Source organism: Diorhabda sublineata, chromosome 4 (assembly GCF_026230105.1).
Source record: "Diorhabda sublineata isolate icDioSubl1.1 chromosome 4, icDioSubl1.1, whole genome shotgun sequence".
Taxonomy (NCBI): domain Eukaryota; kingdom Metazoa; phylum Arthropoda; class Insecta; order Coleoptera; family Chrysomelidae; genus Diorhabda; species Diorhabda sublineata.
In genome coordinates this window covers 20403280-20428704 of record NC_079477.1, presented here as the reverse complement: position 1 = coordinate 20428704, position 25425 = coordinate 20403280, and the positions used below count along the sequence as shown (strand labels likewise).

The 25425-nt window shown below is 31.8% G+C and overlaps 1 protein-coding gene across 2 annotated transcripts in view; it reads right to left on the bottom strand.

Moving 5' to 3' along the window:
• Positions 1 to 1167: 1167 nt before the first annotated feature.
• Positions 1168 to 25425, bottom strand: part of LOC130443013 (uncharacterized) — a 32266-nt gene continuing 8008 nt past the window's right edge. Inside the window, exons 6-9 of one of the 2 annotated variants that reach the window (XM_056777455.1) lie at positions 8273 to 8617; positions 5895 to 6120; positions 5666 to 5734; positions 1168 to 1584 (exon numbers count right to left, since the gene is read on the bottom strand). In XM_056777455.1, coding sequence (XP_056633433.1) covers positions 1559 to 1584; positions 5666 to 5734; positions 5895 to 6120; positions 8273 to 8617 — 666 coding nt within the window. In that variant the 3' untranslated portion in view covers positions 1168 to 1558. Of the gene's footprint in view, positions 1585 to 4268; positions 4495 to 5665; positions 5735 to 5894; positions 6121 to 8272; positions 8618 to 25425 lie in introns of those variants that run through there. The other variant, XM_056777453.1, reaches the window with a different exon arrangement.

The following is a 25425-nucleotide window of genomic DNA, read 5'->3' as shown; positions in this document are numbered from 1 at the left end:
AAAAAAAAAACATCATGTTGCTAGCTCAACCATTGTCGGAAATACGTATGCACAAATATCAATATGGAACACACAAATATTCAAAAAATCATATCTACCAAAATAATGATGGAATTGAGTTGAAATTCTAGTGGATTCTTAATTAAGGTAATGTTTGACTGGGAAAATACCATTATAATGCTAGCTCAACCAATATCGGAAATACGTATACGAAAATATCAATATGAAACACACAAATATTCTAAAAATCATATCTACCAAACCAATGACTGAATTCAGTCGAAAATCTGGAGGATTCTCAATCAAGGTAATATCTGACTGGAAAAAAAACAACGTATGCACGAATATAGATATGAAACACAATAATATTCGAACAATCATATCTACCAAACTAATGATTGAATTGAGTTGAAATTCTAGAGGATTCTTGAGTGTAATTTCTGACTGATAAAGAACCAACAAGTCGCTAGCTCAACCATTATCGGAAATACGTATTCATAAATATCGCTATGAAACACACAAATATTCAAAAAATCATATCTACCAAACTATTGATTGAATTGAGATGAAATTCTGAAAGAGTTTTGAATAAGGTGGGGTCCAACTGGAAAAATATCAACAAGTTGCCAACCATTATCGGAAATACGTATGTGAAAATATCTATATGAAACACACATTTATTCATATCTACCAAACTAATTATCGAATTGAGTTGGAATTCTAGAGGATATTTAATTAAGGTAATATCTAACTGGAAAAAAACCAACAAACCAACCAAAAAAATATCAACAAGTTGCTAGCTCAACCATTATCGGAAATACGTATGCACAAATAACGGAATGAAACACACAAATATTAAAGAAATCGTATCTACCAAACTATCTATCTATGATTGGATTGATTTAAAATTATGGAGAAGTCCCAATTAAGGTAAGCGCCAACTGGGAAAAAATAGACATAAGAAATTTTGAATCAATATAGAGTGACAATCGACTTCAATCGGCTCCAATGGATTTAAATCGTCAATATCTGACAAGAGTAAACGCTCATACTTCCAAATAAATGAGAATTGATTCGACTCCAATTGACGTCAATAGACATCAGAAATTTTCAATCCCGCCACTTACCTAGTCCCATAACCTGTTATTTTGGAGAAAAGAAAATACGTTTATGAATTTATACAAGACTACTTTATTCACAAAATGGACATTTGATAATGACTGAAAGTAGTCGAAACGTCAGAATTTTCATCTATTTTTCAAAAATTATTAAGTTTATAACAGAAGAGACCTAAAATCAAGACGATTTGAAATCATACAAATAATAATTGTTCCAATTGTATCAATAAAGGCCATAGAATAAAGTAGATTAGATAAAATACATAATTCAATTTTCATGAAAGCAAAATAATCATAACATATTAACGTATTCCAAATAAATATAAATTATATAATTATCACAAAATAAAATAAATAATAGATACATCTCTTCGAATATTTACTCTTGATGAAGTCCTAACTAATGTTAATTTGGCACAACATATATCCCCAGAGTCACCTCAATTACAATAAAACACTGATCCACCTGAAAAAGAAAGTATCGTTGATTAAGTGCATCAAATGTAGTGTATATTTTTAATTTTATAATTGAATTGAAGTGATTCATGAACAAATTGCGGATGCTTCATTTATAATACTTTTATATTATTAATGTTTCCGTTGCTTTACTGTTCCAGGTGGTTTTTTGGTCTAAATAATACGAAGGAAAAACTCTGTTTACTATGTACATCGCAAAGAACAAACTTAATTGATTATATTTACGAACAAAAGAGTTTGTTACACTTCACAAACGATAACAATATTACTAACGCCTGATCTACAATCTCTATCATTATATCAAAATTATTATATACATATATATTATAGTTTTGAAAAGCAATACCTCCATTTGAATTAAGGAATGAAAATTATTAAACTAATGTAGATGAAATGATTTAGGTAACTCACGCACTTTTGTGTTGATAAGGATTAAGGATTGATTTATAAACTTAACGTTTCCGTCCGTGTACATTGCAGTAGGTGTGAAATTTTTATTTTCGTGTTTCTTAAAAAATCACTAATTTTTTAATTTCATTTAAGAATTTAATCGAGATGCTTGTAGAAAAAACAGGAGAACAAATTATTAAAAAAATCCAATAAAAAATCTAAACATTAACTATACCTGCCAACTAATTTATCCTAATATACCGGAAGTAAATGAAATATATAGGAATATAACACAAATATTTGAATTTGAAATAAGAATTCATCTATAAAAATAATAATAAATTTACGGAGATCTACTAATTCTCATTTATTTTTATTTTACTTAGCCTGTATCAATTTGAAAATCATAACAGTTACTGGGTTTCGTAAATTTTGTAGTATGTAGTATGCCGTCTATAGTTTTGATTTGTAGCCAACTTTCTATTTTAGTTCTATTCCAATTAACCCGAAAAAATATTTTTTCATAATGTCGCTGGGATGGGGTAAATATAGGGAATCAAATATTCATATTTTCATATTGAGATTGATATTTTGAAATTCTCGCTACTTCCGGAACAATGAAAATAAAGGAGCAATTGAAGGCTATTTTTCCGAGAAAGAGAGAGAAACGCTTCATTGTCAAAAAATTGTTACAATTTGTAGACAAAAGCTTGGAAAAACTTAAAAACAAACATAAAATTAACTAAATAGAGATACAAATGAAATAAAATTTCAATATACAAAAGAAAACCAACCACAATGAGTAACAAACTTATAGGTAATAGTAATAGGTAATAATTATTATATAAGTCGTATATGAGATCATTGGCAAAAATTGAACCAGTATGAGGCATGTCCAGAATTGAATATTATTAGAATAGAAAGTCGTTTACATAGTAGAAGGCACTTTCCAATAAATATGCCCCCAAACTATTGAGGAATGCGTGAAAGGATAATATCGATTTTATTTCATTTGGCAAGTTCATTTTTGAGCACTCAACAAATTCGGAACGTGGGGTAAGTAGGTGAAGATCGTACTCCGCATCCTAAGTGTATAGCCGTGCAACGATCTTTCTGAAATTGGAAAAGCGTGCTTGTGAATCAGGCAAGCGGAGTCAAAAATGAATAAGGAAGGAGCATTAATCTTTTAAAGAAGTCCCTGCAATGAGCCCTGCTGTTCAGTACAAGTAAATATCTAACAGCTCTCTTTTGTAGTTTGAAAATTCGTTCAAATTGAGTCGCACTACACGTCCCCCCGAAAGGAAGGGCATATCGGACATGCGACTCAATAAGGGTAAAATTCTCTTAACGATAATTTCTCAATAAAAAATTTTCTCTCAAAAACAATTACCGCTGAGTTAATTTCATATATTTTCAGAAAATTATGAGGTTGTTTACGTCGATGTTTTTAATGGTAGAGAATATGTATTCCCTTTTTAAGTAGCATCCCATCATGGTTTTAATGATTGTTACTACCTGTTGATAAAGCACTTATATTTTTAGTTTCTGTTTGCATTTTTACCATTAATTTATAAGAAAAAAGGTGAGACAAAGTTTAAAAATTTCTAACAATTCTAATAAAGCGTACCTCATCAAACAGAGATCTCGAATATCATACTTCAACAAAAGTAATAGGGAATGGTGAACCCTTATCATTACACTTACTCCATCAGCCGCAAAAATATCATTTTATCTTTAAATAGAGTGTTATACCCTGAGATATTATTATATAGGATTCGGTGGTTGTTGAAGGTACCTGCAATATACCTAACAATAAATCTACAATTCTTGTTCACCCTATGATTAAATTACCTAGCAACCATAAGTAAATGTTGATGTCTCATCTATTGGTCGATTCATAAACAATAAAAGAAAAATGTGTTTTCTGCAATAAACTTTTTCAAAACATAATGTTCCTTTACGCTATTCGAAATTGTGGTGGTATTAGTTCTCCCACAAGTAATATTTATAGCTATCTCACCATGGTTCTACTGTAAAAACTGCTAATCCAATTTCTGGTTGCTTGACTTTTTTCAGCAAGGTGATTCTCTGTTCTAATGTCGGCATTTCAGTTAGCGTTTGCTGGTGAAATTTTTTTTGTCATTCGCGTCTTTTTCAATAGCCAACTTACCATATACAAAGTCTTTCTTGTATGCTTTGTAATAACAATAAGTAGACTCCTTCACGCTTTTCGGTAGCCTTCCTTTGAACTTGGCCACATTGGATCTTAATTTTATCCATAGGTTTTTGTTTTTTCTTTTCTCTAAAAGTGGTGGTCATATTCTTCCTCAGAACTAGAATGTGGTTCGGTATTTTTTTGTGATTTTGAGATTTACAGTGTGGGATGTAATTAATAACGCAAGAGCCCTCCGAACTCTGAGGATTCACTTATTGAATTCCTATTTGTTTCTATATTCATGCGACAAAATGTAAAAGTTGATTCCTCGAATGAAATTGAGATGAGTCTTACCTATAACAAAATTTCCTCAAACCACCAGATATCGCCCTTAAAAGTTCATGCACCCGCAAATGACTAAGGTGGTCATTTCCAGCATTTATAATGAATCGTTTTAAATTTTACATTTCTACTGTTTTCCACTCAATTAAAAAAAATTAAATTATGGCGTTTATTTTTTTTTCTCTGCAACTATTGGCTCGAGGAAAAAAATAGAATAAGAAATATTTATCAATGAAACAAGAATCTGAAATTATAATTAATTCCATAAAACTTCATTTTGAAAAAAACTTTTGATATAAAGTAAATAGCTAATTTTAATATTCGCCTCCGCTTGATGTCACAAAGACGCTAGAAGAAACCTGTCAATTGTATTCAATGTTGGAGCTGATATAAAATGATCTCAGATTAATCCCAACAATTGTGTGAAGTAACAGGTAACTCCATCAGAGAAGTTAGTAATAATTTCTTTTTCTCTATTCACGTGTTTATTTATCTGATTTCTCTGTGAAATAGTCGTCCATAGCAGTCAGTCAAATCAGTCGCCGTTACTCAATCGTAGTCGTCGACGAAGGACGACGGTGAAAGAAAACGAGGCTTTCCATAAACTTGGAATTTTTCAATGAGCAATTAAATTAAGGTAACTCCACATCTTCTAATTATATTTTTCAAATTAAAGAATAAATTCAATATTTACTTAGTGAAAGATGAAAAAACTTCTAGTCCTATATATCCCAAAAAGGCAAATTTGATTGGTTTTCCTTATTTGCTACAAACGGCAGATATAAAAAGATAAAACTGAAGTAAAACATGAGCTTCTAATGTAGGACATTGGGATATTTGTAAATATGTTTAGTGTTTTCAATTGGTAGTTGGCAACGGCGAATGGAACGTTAAGTTTAACAATTAGCAGTAATGTAGCATGTAATGTATATTAAAAAGAAATATTTTGGTATGAATTGCCGTTATTATCAGTCAACATTTTCTATGGAAAGTCCTAGTCGATTTGACATTGATGGATACTTCTAACAATTATCGCTCAATAATAGCTCAATTGAGATGCACAAAATGTAGCAAATCATATACTTGAACTTTTAATTAGTTTTTGAATTTGTCCGGAACACACAGACAGGTCAGACGAATGACTGTATAGACTGTTATGTACGTATGCAATGTCACCACTTACCTACAGATCTTGTTCTAGCTTTTTCAACATTTTTCTGTTTTCTAGGAGTATATTGGGATATTGAGTTCTCTGTAAATGAAACTTCTTTTATTATATCAAATCAACCATCTTTGTTTATCAATAGTAGTAAATGTAAACGTTACACTTATTATTATACTATATATAGAAATATAAAATGAAGTAATGCTCTAACAGAAAAGTTTGATTGCATGGTTTTTAACCATAATACCTTTTACTTTAACCAATTGATCCCATAACATTTTTTCGATTGCCTCCGTCCACGTTTTCCAAACTTTTTCTGTTTTTGTCTCTAATACATATGTATATTTCGATGAATTTTGTTTCTTCTTACTTTTGGTGAAATCTGTTAAGTGGATAGTGAGATCATCAAAAGTGGCTATCCGTAGGTCATTCATTTTTATACTATCGTAATAATAAAATGTTTCTAATTTAGTCTGAAAAAATTTGTTGATTATAATGGAAGTCTTTTGAAATTAGAAGCATATAAGTCTTTTTTCCAATTTCAAAATCAGAAATCATACAATTTAACCCAGAAGTACTAAATCAATATTACAAAATGTTTCATTTCTAGGTTATGTTTGGTTTATAATGTACTTCGAAAGAAAAAATGAGAATATGTTTTCATACTATCAATTTTTGTGAGATAACTTATAAAATATAAGGATGATAAAATTGGAAGGTGTTCAACCACTTTTTAGTTTTAAAAAAACTGTTCTGCAACTAAAAATATCATAGAAAATATCTGAGTGTTGAAACCTAAAATTTATTCAAAATTTGTATGTTACGCGCAAGTTGAAAATAACACCTATTTCAACTTTTTAATTTAACAATGAAAATAATTCGAAACACAATTTTTTGAGATATACGATGATGGTTTGACGGGAAAATAATTTTCGTTATTAGGTAAATATGAAGAGAAAATAATGTTGAGTATTAAATGAGCATAATTTTTTACGAGTAGAAACAATCAAAGAAAGCGAGGCCAAGTTACATAAATATTACCCTACAAATGCATGATCGGACACCCGGGAGCATCATTTATTGTAACTATTTCGAACGTGGCTAAGAGAATACGTGCCACTTGCGATTAGCGATCGTGAAATAGGAGTATGTGAGAAAACGAACGAATTAAATATTTCAAAAAAAAACAGGGTATGGAATGTTTGGATGTCTTCAAACGTTATCCGACGTTCATTTTAATACCGGAAGAACATCTGCATATATAAGAAAAATACTGTGTTCTATCACGATTACCAGCTATTCATTCGTAGCAGAAAAATTAGTCGAATTGTGTCGCCAGTTATTGTCACATCCTGATCTTCGAATAAAATAAATATAATCCCAAGGCTACAATTTTTTTTATAATATATAACACCAGTATGCTCAATATATTAATATCACTCAATAAGTCGTGTGACTGACACACAGATGGCGCTGCAATCTTTAATTCCATATGAAGTTTATGGAGTACCAGTTTTAAAAAGACTATGGGTAAAATTTCAAGACATTCCGATTAGTCTAAAAAAGTGACAGTCATGTAAGTGGAGCTACTTTTGTCATTTTTAAAACAATAGATACAAAACAATTTCGTGTATCAATTTATCATTGCTTCTTCCTGCCAAAAATACTGTACATTCTCAGCAGTGGCTTCAAAAATCTTATCCGTACTCTGTTCCATCGAAAAGAACTATTTGTTATTCATTTACTGAAATTAAATGTGGTCGTACTGACACCGATGATGTTGAACGTTCTGGTCGTCCAATTGAGGTGTTTACTCCAGAAAAAAATGAAAAGTGCACAAATTGGTTATATTTAATCGACCATGAGATAGCTTTTTTCAAAGTGGGTGCTGCGACTACTCACAGTAGATCCAAAACTACAACGTGTTGATAATTCAGAGCGCTATCAATACGATGCCGATGGTTGTTACTTAAGTTTTGAGATAGACAAATAATGAATATATACGCATCAACAACTTCTTCAGGTGTAGAAAACCGTTGACCTCGCAATTTATTTTTAACCTGCTGGAATAAAAAGAAATCATTGGGTTCCAAAGAGGACTGTACGGGGGGTGACTCATAAATTCAATGTTTTCACTGTTGAAAAACGTTTTTGTTTGAACTGATGTGTGAGAGCTTGCATTGTCGTGGTGGAGAATGATTCGTCTTCTGCGATTGGTTTCCCTGATTGTTTCGAACAAACAAATTATGTTGTACTATTCAGCAATGACCGTTCTACGTTGGTCTAATGGAACGGTAGCGACATGTCCAGTTATTCCGAAAAAACAGGCGACAATTTACTTCGAAGTGCTTCGTGAGCGAACAACTTCTGTCGAATTTGGCTTGTCTTGAAAGACCCATACACTCGATTGTTATTTAGTTTTGGATTCGTATGCATAGATCCATGATTAGTCGAACTCTAAGAAATGGTGCCAAATAAAGACTGCTATTGCAGTTTCAATGACCGTGCTTTTAGCGTACTTTCAAGAAAAATTTGCTGTCTTAAAGACTCTATGAAGCAATGTGATGTTATTGAAATAGAAATTCTATACAATCTCCATAATTTCATTTCTAAGTATCTACTTACCGTATCACAAGTTGTAAAAACTACCACATGGGAAAACAAAAAAACCATAGCATCCACTTTTCTAGGCTTGTTAATGCTGAATTTTTCTCTCATTTTGAATGATCCGTAATCCATTTTACTGATAGGACTGTTTTCAATAGACTCAATCGCCACAGAGTCGTTTCCTTTCGACATTTCATCTTTGAGTATAGCTATGGCACTCTGAGCACCTTCTACAGGTAAATTCAATTTTTTCAATTGCTTTTCTATATTCTCCAAAAATAAAATATATCTTCCTAGTCTTTGAACTGGGGTCAATAAATAAGCTGAGAAATCCAATCGTTCCTCAAAGGTTTCTTGCATTTCCTAAAATTAAATTGTAGGTTTTCTTCACAAATCGATCAAATTACAATGTTGAACTTGTGATTTACAAAATGATGACGACTTGTGAGAACTAAATGAAAATTACGAGCTTTCCTTGAATTTTTTGAATGTGCATTGAATGTATCCTCGGTTAGATGGAATGACTAATTCTCATTTTTTGAAGTTTATCCCTGCTTGAAAAATGTATGCCTTTAGAGTTTGAAAAAAATATTATTCATTAGAATATCGTTTATGTGGCAAATACGGAAAAAGTAATTGAAAAAAGTTGTTTAAAATCAACATATACGAAGCCCATATACAAATTTTTGAAATCAACTATAATTCTGACTTTCTATTTTACACACTTGGCTTATTATTACTGACTTAACAATAATTAGTTGTAATTAAATAGAAGTAAATTGGACACTTCATATCTACACATTTTTCAGTAAGTTTTCGAGATTGTCAAAAAGCTGATTACTTGTTCTCTGATGATTAATCGTATTGCGCGAGTTATTTCACTTATTATTTATATTAAATGTATTATTATTTCCCTATCATTCGAACAGTATTCTTTATAAACTATATTTGTTATCCTTCCCTATAAGAGGATATAGCAGGCTGCTAGCACTCATTCTTCAAATCAGTAATCCTTCATGTACAATGATCAAGGCAGCCGTCATGTAGAAAGAAATGTCAGTGAAATTTTGCGGAATCTATAAGTATATTGATTCAACGTTCCTTCACTAAATCGATGATTAAAATGTCTGGGGAACATCTTAGTAACTCAAATCGACAGTTGCTGGCTCGTAAGAAGAAAAATTTTGAGAGAATACTAATAATTCCAGTTTTAAGTTCAACTAGATGGTAAAGCAGTCCTTTTCATGATGTAAGTGTGCCTACCTTACTTACCTGTCGTATAGAGATAATAATTGCTTTATTTATTTAGAAAGTTCTAATATCTCTGATTTTGATTAAGATCATGGCTCGAAAAGTGACATTTACCAAAAAATAAATATCAAATTATCAAAATTTCCGCCAGTAAAAATAATATCCACAAAATGCCTACAGATCAGAATTCTACGGTGAAAATGCTTTACTGCCTAGATTCATAGAAACCTCTGAAAATTAGTGAATAAATTTCATAGCACAGTAGACCTAGGAGACTTCCAAAACAAATATTTGATGTTCAGTACTTCACCTGAAATTTAAGGCTGCGCCAGTAAATATTTCGGCATGAAGTGTAAATTACTTGTAAAATTTGGAAGATGCTTCATTGAATAAATATGCAAATAAACGAGACATTTACACACTGAGTATAGAAATTTCCGGACTCCGCATACGTGGTATAAGAAACGTACGAAAGCGTACATAAAGAGTTGGCCAAACAATTTACCCACCTACTACAGAGCCTTGAAGAGATTTTAACATTTTTAGTACTGGGTTCCACTCATATGCTTCCAAAAGAGCTCCCAGATAGATGACACCATCCTGTACAAATCCATCACGTGCCCTTCCATTTTTTAAAGATACTTAATCATTAACAGAATCTATAGGCACATCGAGGAAAATAATAACTTGGCAGAGAAACAGAAAGGTTGCAGACGAGATCACCAAAGGTGTAAAGAGTAAATTATTGTGGACTCTGTGATACTCTCGTGGATTACAAGAAATCATTTGATAGTGTATTTCATTCCTGGCTTGTGGAGGTCATGTAAATTTACAGAGTCTGAACAACTATTGTCCTTTAAACAACGATGAAAATTTGGCGAACAAACCTATATCTGCATTTCGATCCAAACTCTATCAATACTAAAGAATTATCCATTCGTACAGGATTAACTTCTCGACCATGTTGTGGTTTGCAATGAACTTTTTATCTACCGTGCTCAATGATACGAAATACTGAAGGTATTCAGAGATTAACATGAACAATGATGACAAAGAACAACAGCTACCACTCAAAGTCGTCCACTATTAGAACAACATTAACCCGAAAAGAGGATGAAAAAGGCTTCGTTGAACTTGTTAACTTACACTATCGAATTGTAATGGAACTACGTGACTTCTTCCATAAGAAATCAGAAATCTCAACTATTAATTGGATTATATCCAATTCGAATAAATATTACTCACCCCTAAACTTTACCTAGCTCTCATTCCAGAGACCGACTAACAACTATAATATAAGACAAACTCGAAAATCTGACAAATTCAAAAAAGGTTAGCAAACATCAGAGACTACCCAGCACAAAACAGCTGCTTGTAGTGTGTTAGCTTATACTGACTATCTACACCAGCATAATCAAGTGTATAACATAATTCACCAAAAACTGGCCAATAAGTTCAGTCTTTTCATTTTTACTACAAATACAAGCCGCGGACACCACCAATAGACAGATAACAAAAACCAGACCTAACATCGTGGTGGTTGATAGAAGAGTTAATTCAATCCTTCTCATCAACATCGCTATACCGAACACTCTGAATATTTTCAACAAATACCAAGGGAAGCTGGCCAAGTAAGCGAATCTCGCAATTGAGATTGAACAGTTATTATGTATGTATTATGTCATGCCTAAGATCCTGATGGCATCACCAAACTGAGATTACCAAAAAACACTTTTGCCAACGCCAGAAGGCTGCCACAAAGTGTGCTAGTTTATTATGTGAACTGTGAACTGAAGTCTCTCGCATGATAATACAACCCCAAAAAATTCATTGAATATTCCCAGACCTCAATTCAAAGTTACATCAAATTAGAGAGATGATAATTATTTTAATAATTATTAGATTGATTATAATCAATCAGTTAACGGATCAAACTTACAACAAAATTATCGATCACAACTTTTGGAATTTTAATAGTGGGATGATAACATACCGAGTAAAAGTTGACAAGTACATACTGATTAGAAATAATGAGAATATCCACTTCCACTACATATAATCTAAATAGAAAAAAAAAGAACAAACCTAATACTGTGTAGGTAACAGAAGAAATTTTACCAATTGCGAAGGTAAATTACCGTACATATCGTGAACAAAACTTGAAAGTTATGATTGATACAGGTAGCACAAAATCCTTTGTAACGCCTGGTATTTCAAAGAAATAGTTTTCAAAATCATCTCCGAAAAACCATTCAAAGTAACGTACATGTCAACAAAATTATTGTATAGTTATGCAACTTAAAAATATTTAAAATAAAAAAAAAAGTCTATTAATCATAATTGTTGGAGGAGGGATCTAGCTTATTTGGGAAATATTGTTAACCCAGAAGGTGTCAAACCAAATTCGTATAATATAAGTACTAACCAAAAATTTGGAAGCTGACTTTTTTGGCAATGTATCTGATTAAACAATTAGTTTCGCTTCATTATCTAAACTGACCCCTCTTCCTTTGCAGATTTGTTAGTTGTGATAATTTTTTTAATGATTCTTCACTTTAACGAGTATAGAGGTAATGAGAGCCGGGGAGAAAAGCTGAAAAAGTACCACCAAAATAGCGCTTTAGCAAGTGGAAATGATATAAATTAAACAGTTATAAACAGAGTGAAGTGAACTAGGTTGAAAAATTTATGACTTGTATAGTTAAAAAATAAAAAACAGTATTCAAGATCTCCACTACTTACGTAGACAAAATAATTTGATAATCAAATAATCTTCAAAATTCTTCAAAAAAACATTGATAGTGATAAGATATCAACACGTCTTTGATTTTATATTATATTTATGACTTCAAATAAGAATTTGGTTCACTATCTATCCTATTCTAATAATTTCGGGCGCTATTTTTTAAATATTTCCAATTGCTTCTAAAGTTCCACTTTCAAATTGCTCCCTTTCAATATAACGATAAATATTTAGAATTTTTATGAATATAGTAAAGAATAGATCACCTACATCATATCCTGAATATCAAAATAAAAATAAAATCGAGATGAAAATTTGTTTCAATTAGAAAAATCAATTTTACCTTAGTTGTTATATTTCAAAAATATGCAATGATCACTTAAATTATTCATAATTGTTAAATTATTTATAGTTGCATTAAAATTTGTAGAATACTCAAATTACTTCAATCTTCTTCTTTTTTAATTTATTTTTCAAAATACTGATAATATAACAATAATATAATAATACTTGTAATATTACTACTAACCGTCGATATTAACATCCCCAATGGCTTTGAAAATGTATTCTGCCGTTCTTCAAAGGAGAAAACATCTACTTTCCCTGCTAAAGCCTCGATAACTGACTAGTTTCGACGTTATTACAGCCTTCCCTCCTCTCGAAAGCTCGGAATATATTAGAAATAGTACAATATCGGCGGGGGAAGATGTATTCAGTATTCTTCGTGCTAGTAGCCAAAAAAGTGGTTGTTTTCTCCTCTGAGGAACGGCAAGCCAACATTTAGAATCATGAAATTCGAAATAATAGATGTAAATACATGATATTATGATTACACTGTAGACTATAATCATACTGACACTCATATTTTGAATTTTAATTATAATAAAACAACAAATAATGAAAAGATACAATAAATTCTATTACATGTTCACATATTGCTATGTTCATTAACATTGGAATGTGTGATGAGATAAGATATTTGATGATTCAAGACATGTTGATTTCTATTATGATAATCAAAAGGCGTTTCGTTACCTTGTTTCATTTCTGATAGCCCCTATATTTAATATGTATGTAAAAATCACTTTTTCAGCATAAGTATTCAAAAATGCATCTTTAAGTTTTCATAAGTACTTATTGTACATGAAGAAATATTTATAGCTGCTCCACCTTTCATTTTTTGTTAAAAAAATTAAATAATCATTTTGAAAATCCCTTACGTCTATAACATTGAGAAATTTGCTAAGTAATTTTTCACACATTTCGATAAATCTAGGAAGCAATGCGTTATTGGCATCGAATTCTGGGATCATATCCAAGCATTTCTTTTCTAAAATTGGAATTTGTAGAGTAGACATTTTATTATTCAATGAAAAAGTTTTGATGGAGGCAATTTTAATTTAATTTTCGTATAAATATTTTGTGTGTCAGAATTTGAAATATTTGAATTATAATTTGAGTCAGAATTGTCAGATATGTGAGAAAATTCAATATTTCCTCTATAAGACATGAAAGATATACAGTATGAGAAGAAATTGGCTTGAACAGGAACGTACTGTATCCTCTTACTTCTTCCAGGTTCCAGCAAAACACAGATCTTCTAGTTGGGTTACTTAATTCGCCTAGCTAAGAGCTCTAGCTTAAGAAACTAATTGGGGAAACAAATTTGTTATGTTATTTTCATTAACGCCTGTTTGACTATCCTTCTGACTGCGCCACCTATTTTATTTCACTGTAGACGTTTTTTAAAAACTGACTTCATTACTAATAACTACTGGTTCCAATTTCAATCGTGTTTAATTTTGCCATATTCTCAATACGGCAAAGATGTCTTCCTTTCTTTCTTTCCAATCCATATATATATCTATATATATATATATATATATATATATATATATATATATATATATATATATATATATATATATATATATAAGTAAAGTTAAATTATTGGAACTCTTAGTTGGGCGAACTGAGTAACTCAACTAGAAGATCTGTGTTGTGCTAGAAACCGTAAGAATCAAGAGGATATTGGTTGTTCCTGTGCAGTCCGAGCCAATGGAAAGGATCTTCATTCTATTGCTGTAAGTGTTTTTAATGTCATATAGAGGAAATATTAATTATTTACTTGACACGTCTGACGATTCTGACTCAAATTCTGATTCAAATAACTCAAATTCAGGCTCAAACTCTGTTAATACTAAAATAAAATTTAGCTTAGCATCACCAAAACTTTTTTCTACGAACAATTTTAATAAAATGGCTACTCCACAATTACCTATTTTAAAAAAGGAGTATCTTGATATGATACCCGAATTTGATGGAAACAATGCATTACTTCCTAGGTTTATAGAAATTTCAGAGAAATTAGTAAGTAAGTTTTATAATACTGTGGATGTAGAGGATTTTCAAAATGAATATTTGATGTCCAGCATTTTAGCAAAAATAAAAGGTGAAGCAGCCATAAACATTTCTTCTTGTACGATAAGAACTTGGGAAAATCTAAAAGATGCACTTCTTAATACTTATGCTGACAAAAGAGATATTTACACTTTAAGTATAGAACTTTCAGAAATGAAACAAAGTAATGAAACGCCTTTTGAATTTTATAATAGAATTCAACATTTACTAATCTTCAAATTTCTTATCTCACGACACATTCTAATGTTAGTGAACATTTAATTTTGGGTAATTACTTTAAAAATTTGGCTCTCAGAGTATTGCTACGCGGTTTAAAAGAACCTTTAGGCACATTAATGCGTACGAAAAATCCAGAAAATTTGAATATTGCTTTAAATGTTCTTACAAATGATTTTCAAGTTTATATGACCCAGAATAATCATCCGAAAAATATTTTTTCACCCTTGAATACGCAAAATAATTCACATAAAAATAAAACCAATTTCCAAAATAATGTGGCATATAGGCAGCCACCTCCTAGGCAAAATTCTATTCCGAATTATCAATATACTAATCGAAATTCCGCATCAAACCCGCAAAATCGTCCTTCAACTTCTTACACTCCTTCTAATAGGAATAATTCAAACTTTTCTAATAATGGTCAAAACGTCTTTAAACCCAATCAGAACCAAAGATTTCCAAATCCAACTCCAATGAGTATGTCTACAAGAAATACATCTAGACCCCCTCAAAATTATCAAAATAGGTTCCAACACAATCCGAATCAACCTAGAAATTTTATCTCGGAAGAACTCCATAATATAGACGATTCTGATTGCACTAATGATGAATCCGATAATTTTTTAGAGACACCAGCCTCGGAACCAAACCAAACATTATCGAATTGTTAAACTTAAATAATTCAGAAAGCGTGTTACCCTATATAATTTTTCCAGAACAAAATCTTAAGGTTTTAATTGATACTGGTAGCACAAGATCCTTTGTGACACCAGCAGTTGCTGAGAAATATTTCAAAAAATCTTATGTCAAAAAACCCTTCCATGTAAAATCTGCCTTTGGTAGCAGTCAACAAAATTTCTGCACACTCATTCCAATCCCTAAAATGTTTAATTATAGGAAACCGCTCAATTTAGAATATTGCGTTTTCAAATTTCACGATCATTTTGATTGTTTGTTAGGATTGGATAATTTAAAAATACTTAATGTAATTATCGATTTAAATAATAATTTGCTTATGACTCCTTATAGTCAAATTAAATTGAATTACTTTGACATTAAAACTGGATCCACGAATTGTATAGTAGTGCCTCCACGTTGTGAACAAGTAATTAAATTAAATATTGAAAATGTAAAAAATGGTAATGTAATTATACCATATACACGAATTGGGAAATTAGAAATCCCTGAATGTTTAACAAAAGTTGAAAATAATATAGCTTTATGTACAATTTTAAATCCTTCATAATCCAACTTTCGAGTAGATTTAAGCCCTTCTATTAGTGTTGAGACATTCGATGAATACGAACAAACCCTCAACCCAAATTTTAATGAAATTTATTGTGAAAATGTTAAATTTGATGTTTCGAAAGTTAGAACTGAACACATGAATTCCGAAGAGAAACAATCTGTATTAAAATTAATTCAAGAGTATAGTGATATTTTTCATGTTGAAGGAAATCAGCTCACCTTCACAAGTAAAATAAAACATCACATTAAAACTTCTAATGAAATACCTATTTATTCAAAATCATACAGGTATCCTGAGATTCACCGAACGGAAATTCAAAATCAAATACGAAAAATGTTAAGTAATAATATTATTAGACCATCCAATTCTCCATGGTCTAGCAACATTTGGATAGTCCCAAAGAAGCTAGATGCTTCTCAAAAGCCGAAGTTTCGACTCGTTGTTGACTATCGAAAACTGAATGAGATCACAATTGGAGATCGATATCCATTGCCAGATATTACAACGTTACTAGACAAGCTTGGACGTTGTCAATATTTTACAACATTAGATCTCGCTTCTGGTTTCCATCAGTTCGAAATGGCTGAGGAGGATATTCCGAAAACAGCCTTTAATGTAGAAAACGGGCACTATGAATATGTGCGCATGCCTATGGGTCTGAAAGGAGCTCCTGCAACTTTTCAAAGGGTCATGGACAATATCCTAATGGGTATACAGAACGAAAAATGTTTGGTGTACCTTGATGATATAATTGTGTTCAGTACCAGTTTACAAGAACACATCACAAATTTAAAAGAAGTATTCAATAGATTAAGAGAATCTAATTTTAAATTACAAATTGATAAATGCGAATTCTTGCGAAAAGAAGTAGCATATCTGGGACATATTGTCACGCCAGAAGGTGTAAAACCGAACCCAGATAAAATTTTAGCAATTCAAAAATTTCCAATACCAAAAAATTCAAAACAATTGAAAGGTTTCCTTGGACTCCTAGGATATTACCGAAAATTTATAAAAGATTTTTCAAAATTAACTAAACCATTAACTATTAGACTGAAAAAAGATGCAATTATTAATGTAAACGATTCAGATTACGTCGAATGCTTTGAAATGTGTAAAAATCTGTTGATGAATGAACCAATACTTCAATATCCAGATTTTACAAAACCCTTTAACCTTACCACAGATGCCAGCAATTATGCTTTAGGTGCTGTTCTAAGTCAAGGCAAAATAGGCTCTGATTTACCTGTGGCTTACGCCAGCAGAACCCTAAATGATTCAGAATGCAACTATTCTGTAATCGAGAAAGAACTTCTTGCCATAGTTTGGGCAACCAAATACTTCCGCCCCTATCTTTTTGGCAGAAAATTTACAATAGTTACCGATCATAAACCACTCCAGTGGTTATTCTCACTTAAAGATCCAAGTTCAAAACTTGTTAGATGGCGCTTGAAACTTGAGGAATATGATTATGATATTGTATACAAAAAGGGTGCTTTAAATACCAATAGCGATTGTTTATCCCGAATTCAAATAAATATCAATGAAACTGAATTACAAGAACCTCAATGTTCTAAAAAATTACTAGTTTATATGGACAAATTTAATAAAAAACTCTCATCAACTCCCGACGATAATGTATCGCTAATAGTTGAAACAGATAACGAAAGTAATAATAATGAGAATGACGACGAAGATATAACTGTTCATACAAATGAGGAAAATCCTGTAATTGGTATACCAATTTCAGATTCAGCGATAAATGTTGGTAAAAATCAATTAATATTTTCGGAAGTAAATTTCGAACCAGCCGTACCTACTATTATGAAACTATATGAAAATAAACAAAGAATTGTTGTGCAATTATCTAAAAACAATTTTGAGCAAGATGTCATTAATTTCGTAAAAGAATACATAGTACCAAAAACTAAATATTTTATTTATTTCGAAGACCCAATTTATGAAAAATTCAGTGTCGTTCTACAAAATCACTTTCAAGATTCTCAAATTGACTTTCTTAAATGTAATAAAAAATTAATAGATGTTTCCTTAAATGAAATTAAAGAAGTGATTCAAAATTACCACGAAGTTAAGACTAATCATAGAGGACTAGATGAAACTGAAAATCAATTAAAAGCTTTGTATTACTGGCCAAATCAAAGAGTATCTATACAAACTTATATAAACAAATGTGAAGTTTGCCAGTTAAGTAAATATAATAGAGTACACTAGGAATAGTATAGAAGAAAAATTTGATAACATTAATATTCATTCTACCTTAGATAGACCAAAGAGAGGGTTAATTAACGGTCTTGGATCAATAGTAAAAACAATAACAGGAAACTTGGACTCTGAAGATGGAGAAAGAATTAATTCAATTATGGAACATTTAAAACAAAACCAAGAAAACTTGCAAAATCAAATAAGAATGCAATATTCTGTTAGTCGCCAAATAACTGATAATTTTAATAAGACAATTCAGGACATTCAGTATAATGAAAAATTATTAAAAACGAAAATATTTGAGATAAGAGATATTCTAGATTTTCAAGCAAATGCGGAAAATATTAAATATTTAAAAGAGTTATTCAACGAACTTCTTATCACATTCAATGTAATTCAAGACATTTTAGAAACGGTTGAAAATTCCTTGACCTTCTGTAAACTTAGAACATTACATCCAAATATTATAAAATCTCACGATTTATTTGTAGAGTTGCAAAAAGTGCATTATTACTACCAAGCGGAATTACCCTTTGAATTAAAACATAAAAATATTTTAGAATTTGAAGCCGTCATAGACGTAGTTTGTAAAGTAGAAAATAATCAAATTCAATATTTTTTATCGATACCCATTAACTATGATATTTTATTTAATCTTTTTTACATGTTACCTATACCTACAGAAATTGAATCAGAATACGTAACATTAATACCTAATTCAAAATTTTTACTTAAATCAAATAATGTCATTAAACCTCTAAATGACATTTGTACTCGCGGCAATATATTTCAATGTCCTAACCATTTGCAAGACAATAATAATTATGGATGCGAAGAGAACATATTGCTAGCAGGAAATTCTACATATTGTCAATATACAAAAATTGAAGTAATTAAGAATCACATTGAAATTATTCCGGAGATAAATCAATTTTTGGCAATATTTCCCGTAGAAGAAAAATTAATCATAAAATGTAAGCAAGAAACTGAAGTGAGAACTCTTAAAGGCATTTATTTAATAGAAAATTCAGCATGTAAAATTATATTTAGGAACCAAGAGTTAATATTTCAACAAAAAACGTTTGGACAACCTTTTGGAATAAATGAATTAAATTTGAAATTAAATCAATTACACGTTTCTCCAATGAGGATTGATTTAAAAAAATTAAAATTAAAGGATATTCCAAATCAACTGGTAACGCCAATATTCACGGATAACACTAACATTCCCAGTATTTGGACTATTCTTCTTTATATAGCATTGATATTGGCCTTCTTGTGGATTTTGTATAAGAGGAAACATTCAGGAAGGACAAGTAAGAATCACCCGCAGGCAACAGAAGATGGGATCCAGCTTCCAGGAGAAGCTTCCTTCTAAAGGGGGAGGTGTCACCTACGCCATTGCCCTTAGGTGGACAGTATATTGTGCTGATTAAGAACTTATTTTATTGTAGAATTGCTTAGCTTGTGTTTACCAAAAGATTATTTAATTCACGTTTGTAATAAAAAATATCAGTCTTGTAATTGAAGTTGTTGGTAGAATTTATGTTAGAAATAAAGTTAGTTTTTAAAAACACGGTTCCAGTAAATTAAAAGTTAAGTTATATATATATATATATATATATATATATATATATATATATATATATATATATATATATATATATATATATATATATATATATATATATATATATTCAAAATTCAATATTCAAATTGATCTGCCCTAAGATCTCTTAGTCTGCCCAATATACTTTCGGTCACAATGACCACAACTTATTTAATATATACCACTCTTTTCCAAATTTGATATTTCCTCCTTAGCATTGCCCAATAATCGTTTTAATGTGTTATTGGATTTATAAACCAATTTTAAACCCACTCTGCTAAATATTCTTTCCAATCCTCTCGTTTAAAGAGGACTGAAAGGTATCAGAGCAAATTTTTCTTGTTTTTTAATTTGGGTTTGGAAAGTGGTTTCACATAGAGATTCCTCAAACCTATGACGATTGATTAACCTATTTACAATTCTTTTTTCATAACCGTTGAGTACAGCTACATCCTCTCTCGATGGTGAGTGGAAAGTGGATTAACCGATGTACCAGGAAATGGATACTGGTCATCTTATGTTGGATACAATGATAGGAATTTCAAAATGACTCATTAAAAATTCAGCCATGAACAGGGATAGGCTTGAAAAATAAATCTACTAAGAATAAAAAACCATAAGTCAATAAAAGAGATCTGAATACTGTCAGGAGTTTGAAGAGGAAAGATTGTTTCTACTTGAAAGCAGATAAAGGAAACAATATTGTTATAATGGACAAGAAAGACTATTTCGAGAGGGTGGACAACTTAATCTAAATAGGACCATACACCAAAATCTCAAAGAATCCGCTGAATAAAATGATCAAAAATGTAAGGGAAACAGTTAAAAATTGTAAGAACCTTGTCACCGGTAAACTCAAGCATAAGTTATCAGTAAATAAACCAACATTGTCAAAGCTCTATTGCCTTCCCAAAATTCACAAACCTGGGAAGGCAATGAGACCTATTGTTTCAACAATTTGTACACCTACAGGGTGCGGCAGCATAACTTCCTTTTTTCAAAAGTTAATAAAACTTATTGTATGAATCAGAAAATTTTTATTCGTTTTTTATAATACAGGCACATACATAAAGTTTTGTTTTACTGAGTTTTGAAGATCAAATCAGTTAGGTGACGTCCCCCATTCTCCATATACTGAGTAAACCGATTTCTGGCGTTTGTCATGACTCTTGCCAGCATAGCAGGCGTTATGTTGGCAATTTCTTCCTGGATGTTCGTCTTCAAATCTTGTAGGGTCCTTGGACGGTTCACATACACACGGGATTTCAAAAAACCCCATAGAAAATAATCACAAGGGGTCAAATCGGGAGAGCGGGCTGGCCACTCCAAATCGCCCCTAATTGAGATAAGGCGCTCTGGGAAGTGTTCCCTCAAAACAGCCATCGATGTTCTTGAAGTGTGTGCCGTTGCTCCGTCTTGTTGGAACCAAGTGTCCTCTAAGTCCAACTCATCTAGCCGTGGGAAAAAAAATTCCTGTAACATGTTTACATACCGGTGCGAATTCACTGTCACTGTGACTTCATTTTCCTCAAAGAACCAGGGACCAATAATTCCACGTGAGTAAATTGCACACCACACTGTGACTTTAGGTGAATGCAAAGGCCGTTGATGCAATTGTCGAGGATTGGTATCAGCCCAGTAGCGCATGTTTTGTTTGTTTACGGATCCACACAAATGAAAATGGGCTTCATCACTAAAAAAAACAATAGCGTCCTCAGGAACGACTTCCAGAAAAACCTCACACGCGTTCCTCCGAGAATTGAAGTCACGTTCAGAAAGTTCCTGCACAATTGCCATCTTGTATGGATGAAAATGAAGATCATCATGAAGTATTCTCCTCACAGAACGATCGGAAAGTCCAAGGGCAGACGCATGTTTGCGCGCAGAACGCCGTGGTGATCGCAACACTGAAGTTCTAACTAACTCAATGTTCTCCGGTGATCTAATGGGCCGAGGGACTCCAGTTCTTCGTCTTGTCACACTTGCAGTTTGTCTGAACGTAGTGACCCACGTAACAATTGATTTCCGGTCCGGGACAGGGGCCAAGGGGGCTAAATTAAAGCGATTCCGAAAGGCGCGCTGGGTTGCGATCACAGAACATCCGCTCGAAAAGTAAACCTCAACGGCAAACGCACGCTCCTCACTGTTCCAACGCATGATGGCGACTGAACTGTGCCGGGACAAAACTTTATTGTCCCCCCTCTCGAACGAGACCACTAGCACTCCGTTACGACATCTACCGACTAAATGGCGAACTTTTTAAAAAAGGAAGTTATGCTGCCGCACCCTGTAGTAATAATATTTTCGGTTAACGAAACGGTGGGTAACGAAGAAGTTTGAAAACCTACCCATCAAACCTGAGAGTTTTTTAGTGAAGAATTTGTTAGAGTTTATCAACAAAATGAAGACTACAAAGATTGAAGATGGGGAAATTTTAATCTCCTTTGATGTAAGTTCATTATTTCCCAGAGTGCCTCCTGACAGTATTCAGATATCTCTTACTGACTGATGGTTTTTTATTCTTAGTAGATCACCGTTCATGGCTGAACTGTTCATGAGTCATTTTGAAAAGCAAGTCAGTCAAGAGTTTCATTATTTTCCCAGGGTATGGTACAGGTATTTGGATGATATTTTCAATATTTTCAATTTTCAATACGAAGATGGCAAACGTAAACAAATTCATTTTGCAAATCAACTTAAAATATCCTTCTATGAAGTTCACCTATGAAATGAAGAATAATGGACAGTTACCATTTTTAGATACTTTAGTAATTAGATATAGTAATAGGTTAGAATTTGATGTATTTCTGATTCCTTTCATTGTATCCAACATGAGATGGCCAGTATCCATTTGAGGATGTAGCTGTACTCAACGGTTATGAAAAAAGAATTGTAAATAGGTTAATCAATCGTCATATGTTTAAGAAACCTCTTAAGTGAAACCACTTTTTTCCAAAACCAAAGTAAAAAAAGAAAAATTTGCTTTGACAACTTCCAGTCCTCGTTTCAAAGTGGTATATATGAAATAAGTTGTGGTCATTGTGACCGAAAGTATATTGGGCAGTCTAAGAGATCCGTTATTGTTCGGTTTAAAGAACACATAGCTCATTTGAAATATGGACGGACCGAAAAATCAGGTATTGCCAATAACGCTGCCAGTGACAATCATTGCATAAATATTAATAATGTAAAATTGTTAAAAAATGTATCCAATAATAAATTATTAGATGCATTTGATAGCATTGAAATTGCTAGATGTAAGAGTAGCTTAAATATGGACAGGAACATAAACATGAATATTCCCGCCAAGGAGTTTTCCCGCTGGAATTAATTTTTTGCGGGTGCTGGCTTATTGGTGGGAAAATTTAGTATAAGACAGGTTAGTCAAGTTATTAGATTTTAGTTTACCTTCAGTCTCTGAAGACCGATAATTTGGTTACCGAAACGCGCATCAGACAGTGTAATTGTTAGTGTTGGTGTAATGGTGGTGTAAATAGTATATTCAGTAGAATATAAATGACAATAAACTTTATAGGTTAGGTCGTTATAAGTGGAGTTGAAATAAATTACACTAAGGTTAATTAATCAGTTTTGTTATTAATGCATCGATCATTTTGAGCAATATAGGTTGTTTCTAAAAATAAACGTTTATTGTAGTTTTTTTCAGTTGTCAAAACTTCATTCATACTGTGACCTTCATGATAGACATAAGTCGCTAATGAACATATATCAGGATATAATCTGCTATCACTGTTGTGAGAAGTTATCCGACTGATCAGCGACCTTTTCGATTGACCAATGTACTTTTTGTCACAATTTAAACAAGGTATTTCATATATTATTTTAGGCAATTTATTGATTGGTGTTTTATCTTCCACTTTAGTAAAAATAGATTGCATATTGAGTGTTTGACTGTATAGGCAAGTAAAAAGGGCTAGGACTTCAATTCAAATTGCTCCTACGATATTTTTTTTAAATTGTCGGTTGTAACGTACACATCAATTATGAAGAATCTTATCACCCCCTAAGGGGAGTGAGAGCCTCCCAAAATACGCGTCAAACTTGTTTTTTGAGGTAATTTCCAGAAAATCATTATCTTGCCAAAAAAATTAGAAGAAAGTGAAGACAAAACCAGCGAGGATACTGATAGTTCATTAGAGGATAAGCTAGGATGATCGTCTCTAGTTTCTGATAGCGAATGATGTTTTTTTTTTAATTAACGACATAGATAAAATATTACACTCAACACGTGCAAAAACTGCGTTTATTATAAACATACCATGCACACCAAACCTCTATGCAATAAACAGTTGCCATTTGTATAAGATACTGTATATATAATTAACTAAGTAATATCCTACTGTAATATATGTTTAAATCTGTAAAATATATTTTTTTGTATCTTTTAATCTAATAAATGTTTTGTTGTGAACTGCGATAATTTTTATTTAAATAAGAACCTACGCCACTGGTATATCAGTCTGAAGCGACAGAGAGGGAATATTTTAAAGTGAGGCAGACGATAACTAGTCGATGACTTTCTTAGTTGATTCGTACTTTACTTTTTCCACTTTGCATCTTCATTTGGACCATAATTGTTTTGTGCTTTACTTCTAATCTAGTTCAATTCTTCAGTATTCCTTTCTGTAATTCCAGCTCAGTTTTTGATGTATTTCTCACGATTTTTCCTCTTTTTCATACATCATTTCAACAGATTGTCATTGTTAAGGATACAGCTCTGTTTTTCCATGGTTTACAAATATTAGTTTGCAAAATCAATATAGAAACATTTAAAGTTGTAAGTGCCCGATGATTTTGTAAGTTAGGATAGACACCTAAATGTTGATTCTAAGTAACTTCTTCATTTCAATAACATTTTGTCGTATTTGCAACATAGAAAATAGAAAATAGAAAAAAATATTTTCTGAAAATTAACAAATACTTAATTTATCAAAACCAATACTACGTAGAAAATGTAAAGTAACCCAAAGATCCTACGGTAGATGTACAAGGCAATTGTGAGACCAATCATCACATATGGTGCAGTGGCTTTGGGGTACTAGAACTAGTCTGAATACCATGAGAAACATTGTGTCAAAGGTACAAAGACTGGCTTATATGCAACAAGGGCCATGAAATCGGTCTCAACAACTGCACTAGAAGTGATTCTAAATCTCTCACCTCTACACATACTACTGGCAAGCGTGGAAGAACTTGTGTGCTCAGGTCAATCTAGAAAGGAACTATCGCAAAAGGGAGATCATCATCCTATCCGATAGCCAAGCAGCCATTAGTGCTTTAAGCTCCAATATCATGAAAGTGGCAAAACATTTAAAAGGAAAAACGTCAAACCTTGCATGACTACAAATGATTCTTTATTCCCTTAGCTGCTATTAATGATTTTAAAAGATTCAAAAACGTTGTCAATGCTTTTATGGTTAGAAAATGTTTTCGAT